The 6521-nt window shown below is 47.6% G+C and overlaps 1 protein-coding gene across 1 annotated transcript; it reads left to right on the top strand.

Moving 5' to 3' along the window:
• The first annotated feature begins 5131 nt into the window (after positions 1-5131).
• Positions 5132-6182, top strand: LOC108554369 (histone-lysine N-methyltransferase SETMAR-like). The gene is made up of 2 exons (XM_017909629.1): positions 5132-5191; positions 5874-6182. The coding sequence occupies exons 1-2, from the start codon at positions 5132-5134 to the stop codon at positions 6180-6182; spliced, it is 369 nt and encodes a 122-aa protein (XP_017765118.1).
• Positions 6183-6521: the final 339 nt, after the last annotated feature.

Raw genomic sequence — 6521 nt, 5'->3', positions numbered from 1 at the left:
GACTCCATGTGCAAAAAGTGCAAGGGGCAAGAAGAAAACTCTGGCACTCGTGCTGGGGAATTGTATCTTCACAAAACCCGCCAGAATCAGGCGGCACAATGAGATAGTGAATTTTATAGATGTTAAATTGTTTTTGTTAAAATGTATCCTGACAGCATGTGCTGGCTCTCACTACCGACGAAGTGGACGACTGACTTACTGCGGACTCTGCTTCTTAAAAAAGAGAAGATCATTGACGCAGTCGTCTTCTACATAAAAAGAGCCCTGGATTCGCACAAGAACTGTCAGAGTTGAGCAGGAGCCGCATTTCCAATTTGCGGACGGGCTGCGAAAACCCGACCTAGTCGCGAGACGAGAAAATACAGCAATCGTCATCGAAGCACAAATAGTGAGTGAGTATGCGGACCTCACGAAAGCCCACGAAAAGAAGTTGGGTTACTACGTAAACCTAAAAAGGATCAGCGAAGAGAAGTACGACGTCAGTCAGGTCATATTCACGTCGGCCACATTTTCTTGCCGTGGGATTTGGAGCCATGCATCAGCTTCAACTCTGATAAGACTTGCGCGTGATAAAGAAAAAAGATTTAAAAATCCTGTCATCTCGGATCCTGATTGGAGGATTAACTGCTTTCTGGCAATTCAACAAGGCGACAGCGAGGAAATCAAGAACGGGAGTTGGATAGCCGAGCCTCATACCTACGGAGGTATGAATTTGTACTGCCTGCAAACTCAGGCACAATGAAAAAGGAGGTGGTTTTAGTGGTTATGGGTATTATTATAGGCAACCATCTTGAAATCCGCGAAATCCCTGAGAATAGAATGGCCGGCAACAGAGGAGCAAATTGAGGAAGTGCGGGTAAGCCTACGAAAGGGACATGCCAAAAGAAGGGAGACAACACGTCTTCCAGGGGCAAAGAGTGGGCAGCTACGCAAACGACAGATATAGAAATGCGTGGCTCAAACCGTCTAGATATATAGACGCGATAAAAATAAGAACAAATACATATGGCATGAGAATAGCCCTAAGAAGGGCGAATAAACAAATAGACTCCATGTGCAAAAAGTGCAAGGGGCAAGAAGAAAACTCTGGCACTCGTGCTGGGGAATTGCATCTTCACAAAACCCGCCAGAATCAGGCGGCACAATGAGATAGTGAATTTTATAGATGTTAAACTGTTTTTGTTAAAATGTATCCTGACAGCATGTGCTGGCTCTCACTACCGACGAAGGGGACGACTGACTTTCTGCGGACTCTGCTTCTTAAAAAAGAGAAGATCGGCATCATACCGATAGAACGTTCTGGAAGGCCATAACTGCTACATTGTATGAAAACAGTCAGCATGCACATGCTTGGCCTAGTGGCGAACACATATACATACATACTGCTGTTTCCCTGGCAATCACGCACTCATTCTAACAATAGAGAAGACGTCTCACAGATATACAACTTACAAAGAGGCAACAATAAACGTAGTCGGACCCTCTCGCAACCCGGATTGCCGGAGAACCTTTTCATCAATAAGGGGCAGGGGTGTACACGAACAGAGGGCACGCAAAAACTGGCATGATGCAAGCAAGTGGAGATCATCTGCCAAAAGAAAACACCTTGGAGCGAAGAGCTAGCCCTCTTGCTCGTCAAGAGGCCATGCTCACATTCAATTACGTAAAATTCATGAACCAATCGTTGCAACCACTGTTCCCTCGCCGCTGACTCGAATCCGCAAAAGGACAGCGTACAGTCCAGGGGCACAAACTCATATATCAACCATCGGTATATTACTCCAGGGGCACAAACTCATATATCAACCATCGGTATATTACTCCCGGGGAGCAGATGCAAACTACCATGCATATACAAACTGTGGAACGCTCCATCAATTCTCGCGTGTGCGCAAGGCCGGTGAGGAGGTGGACAAAGAGCGAAAGACGGGCCGAAGCGACGCGGAGGTCACAGGAGCCGCAGTAGTAGAAAACGAGGAGGTCAAGATGGTGACCGAGTCGAAATGCGTAGGGGTAAGAGAAGTGGCGGATGGTAGAGAAAAAGGCCGTACTCCCGAAGAAGTACCGGAACCGGAATTAGTGCAGGGAGATCACGATACGCTAGGGCCACAGCCGGGGAAAGAGACGGTAGCAAGGAGGGGGGAGAGGCTGAAGTGGGTGGCTGTTGGGGTGGATGCGAACTACACCCACGGCTGACTTATACGTACCGAGACGTCGGCTCTAATCATCGAGGCAGCGACTACTCCCTCACCTTCTGTCCCGGGCACCATAAACCCTGCCAAGGGTATTTACACTTACGGATTCATGAGTAACGTTCCTCAACTCGCCGCAGGAGTGGAACGGGCGATGGAGGACGGAAGGCATGATTACAGAGCGCTGGCCTTGAAAGTCGACCTATATGATGAGCTAAGAGAGAGGAGGGCCATTCAACCGAGTGGGGTTGAATACGCATGGACAGAGAAAGACCTGTCTGAGAGGGAGATCGAAAGTACTCGCTTAGCAACGGGATGGCACTATGATGCGATATTTGTGTCGAGTGACGTGCTCGAGTATGGCCTCGCCTCCTCCGTCACCAGGGGCGACTGAGAGTGGCCGGTCGTGCAGCGGACGATTGGTTGCTGTCTGATCCAGGGACAAAAATCATCCCCCTCGCTGAAAATGATTGTCCCAGACAACGTCGGGAGAGATACCTGGATCGCCGCCCACCTCACTTACCCACTGGCGCAGGTGACTGAAAAATTTACAATGCATGTAGTGGGGAACCAACAACCGCGCAGAGAAGCGTTCGTAAGGACGGCTAGACTCGTGGACATCAGCGACCCGGCACGATGTATAATATTCGTCGTGTTGACAAAAACTGTGGCGCGCGTCGACCTGGGGGGAGAACGTACGATGTAAACCAAACGGACCATCGAGGAGACATCCCTCGTGCTAGTACGATTCAGGTGGTGGATGTGACGAAGCTATCGAGCTGGTGGCAGAAGGAATTCTGAATAGCTCAAGAAACCTTAGGGAATCATTTTCTGATTACACACCGGTTACTTTCCGAAGGGTATTAACTGACTTGAAATCAATGGAATAACAACGGCCCTGACCGTCCGCTGGCACCAGAAAGTAGAGGACTACACTACAGCAACTGATGGAGAAGACCGCTATGTCGGGGCACCTCTGCGGGTCTTGAAAGAGATGGGACTCAAGGCCGATGGAAGAATAAACAACGAATCGTATCCCGGATATGGGGGTCGAGCTAGTGTCAACAGCATCGACCAAAGATTCAGCCGGAGGAGCATGGCCCTCAAGTATCCCTTGGTCCAGTTGGGAGCTTGGGGAAACATGGCTTCACTGGCTATCTCCGACCGGATATGCATATTTCGACACCCTGAATACCGAGGACAGAACCCAGATCATGTCCAGGTGTCGAGCGGGTGGCCTAGATCGTCTCGAGCGCGGTCCAGTTCTGCGAAGGGGCTTCGAAAAATGGAAAAAATCAGCTGCGCAGCAAGATAGAATAGCGTTCCCCGCGACAGACGCCGCTACCGGGGATTACTGGGCTAAACTTATCTTCGACTCTGAAGTAGACGAAGGGACAACTGCTACCTGGTTCGCTGGCGAAGTGTGAGTAGGCGCGTCCGGTGGAGCTGGAAGATAAACACCTATGCCATGGGGAACGGCACAACCCTCACTGGTATACGAACACACAGTGGCGCGTGGAGGAGGCTGGAGAATACAGAGTGGAGTAGCTTCACGATACAAGAGACCGACCACCCCGGCGACCACGGCTATACATTCGATTCGAGCCCCCACGCGTGGACGCGCATGGCTTATGCCCAATTTGGAGCGGGAGAGGACGACGTGTAGCTCGAAAATGGATTAATGAGGTTAGATCTGTGTCAAATGGAGCAACGTCGGTGGGGACTAACATACAAAGTCACCCACACGCTACGCAGGTGCCTGGAGTGGCTTGGGTGGTCGATAGTAGTTACGGCGGACGGTTGGCCCGTAACTTGGGGTGGGAAGATAGAGGCGGATGGGAACCCTCAGCTGACGTATGGGGTAGGGAGCTTCAATACGGATCAAAGACTACCGGTCCCAGGTCATGAAAACCCTAGTCGTGCCTAAAGGAACCGGAAGGGTACTGATGGCCTCAACCTTCTCAGGGAGGGGGCAATCCTCTTCCGGGGCAACCGCGAGCAACTTAGTCACCGGATTGTAAATGTAACCTCAACAGACCGGTGGGTGTACGGGGAGACGTGTTTGCCCAAACGAGGAATGAGACCATGCAGGGTAGCAATATCGGCGACATAGAGTCGGGAAAAGACAAGGGGGTTGCTTCGGCGCCCAAGGCAACCCCTGGCTTAGGACTACAGGAGCAGATTCTCCAGCTGCAGAAAGAGATAGAGGCATTGCGAATGGCCCGGAGGGAAGAGACAAGGATCCGAGACAACCACGAAGATATGCAGGAAGTCTCGGTTGGGAGAAGCTAGGAGCGAGGAAGTCTGGGGAGGAGACTGGAAAGGACCCTGTTCCGAGCTCGGAGAGGGAAGCGAGAGAGTTCTCGAGTCCTTAGAAGAACTCAGAGATGGAAAACAACATAAAGATCCTGAGCTGAAGGACAAACAAGAACTTAGCCCTCCGTGCCCTTTGGCACTTAAATTATGTGAACTATTTGAGCGGCTGGCATCCCCGCTGAATGACTGGATCGAATTTGCAAGAATGCCACGTCCTGGTCACAGGAAAGAATCTTTCAAGAACTAGAGATTTATCTGCTCGAGATATTCCGTTTCACACTCATGGTCGAGAGGCACTCAAAAACTCGGTCGGACCTGATCTAGCCTAAAAAGCAATTACGCCTGACCGAGTATGCCAAAACACAAAGAGCATGGAAGAAAAACCCATGCAAATGTCTTAAGGTCATAGTGAACACAAAAATCTCTAAAACCATATGACCATGTTCTGGCACACTGTCATGACCGAAGGAGACCACCACCATCTCCCCCTAATGCGAGTCCGAGCGGCCCGAGTTGCTAAATCTGTGAACGCCTATTGTGCCGGCTGATATATAATATAAATTAGAAGACGACCAAGAATATTAAGTACCTCTTCAGAAGAGGAAGGTTTGATTGTTGAAGATATGGAAAATGGTAATCAAACTGGAGGAGATTATTGTGGTCAAGAGAGACTAACGTACAGGGTTATTCAAACAAAAACCATCATGCGTTCAAGATTATAATTGTAACATGGGTGCTGTCGACGGAGTAGACATCATTTGAATTACACTTAATTCCCTAAGAAAAACTGTGAAATGGTATAAGAAGTTTTTCTTCCACTTATTAGATTTTATATAAAAATTCTACTAAATCAAAACTTAAGTTTCACGAATTTCATTTAGCTCTAGTAAAAGATATTTTACGAAATCATACACAAGATAGACCCCCGCAGCAGCAGGAAGAAAAAGGGAATCCGAAGATTCACCCTTTCGGTTAACCGGGAAGCATTTTTGATCAAAATGTCCGAATGAAGCGGGTAAAGCACAAGCAGCGAGAACAAAATGCGTTGTTTGCACGAAACATAAAGTAAGACGAGACACGCGATATCAGTGCAGAAAATGCAAAGTTGGTATATGTATTGATGATTGTTTCGAAATTTATCAGGTCAGTCTATAACTTCGTGCGCATTAATAGCATGCATGGGATTTGCTGTGACTCACTACTAGACCGATAAGGTTTCGAACCTGTCGAAACTTATCGCCGCTTGACTAATGTATTAGTCAGTCTGTCACCAATTTTCGTAAACATCAGACGCCATATTAGTACCCATAGAAAATGAATATCGATAATCAATACAAACGTGTTGTGTTATATTTTTTATTTTAGGGTGGCGAATCTGCCAGATCTGCAGCGATAAAAATTAATAGTGTACACGGTGCACATACTATCAGTGTAAGGACTGCCCAGAAATGGTGTAAACAATTTAAAGTTGGAGAAAGCAGCATTTATGATGAACCCCGATCAGGGCGACCTGCTAATCTTGATAACGACGTTCTTAAAAATCTTGTGGAGTCAGAGCCACGATTAACAGTGGATCAAATCGCAGAAAGGATGGATTCGTCTCATGGAACAGTCTTTCATCATTTAAAGGAGACTCGGAAAGTATCCAAGCTTGGAAAGTGGGTACCCGCATGAGTTATCCGAAGTCAATTTCCAGCAGCGAATAAACATCTGCACTTCCCTTTTATCGCGCTTCGAAAGAGAGCCATTTTTAGACCGTTTGCTAACAGGTGACGAAAAATGGATTATTTATCATAACGTGAGAAGAAAAAGACAGTGGACAGATACAGATAAGCAGCCAATTCCAACAGCAAAGGTGTCTTTACATCCTAAAAAGATACTTTTAAGTGTTTGCTGGGATATGTATGGTGTGATTTAAATATTATGATCTGTTAGAACCAAATCAAACCATTAATGCAGATGTTTACAGTGAATAACTTTGTTGTTAGTGCCACGGGTCATTATTGTTTCCCA

The sequence above is a fragment of the Eufriesea mexicana genome, unplaced genomic scaffold (genome assembly GCF_001483705.2).
Source record: "Eufriesea mexicana isolate 0111107269 unplaced genomic scaffold, ASM148370v2 scaffold19417, whole genome shotgun sequence".
NCBI classification, from domain to species: Eukaryota; Metazoa; Arthropoda; class Insecta; order Hymenoptera; family Apidae; genus Eufriesea; species Eufriesea mexicana.
Note: the sequence above shows the minus strand (reverse complement) of the source record. Positions and strands in the feature narration are given on the sequence as shown.

Bases quoted from the DNA above. Each gene is read 5' to 3' on its own strand.
- LOC108554369 (XM_017909629.1), top strand. From the start codon at position 5,132: ATGGAAAATGGTAATCAAACTGGAGGAGATTATTGTGGTCAAGAGAGA. The intron at 5,192-5,873 runs GTTATTCAAACA...TTTTTATTTTAG, and splicing joins AAGAGAGACTAACGTACAGG to GGTGGCGAATCTGCCAGATC.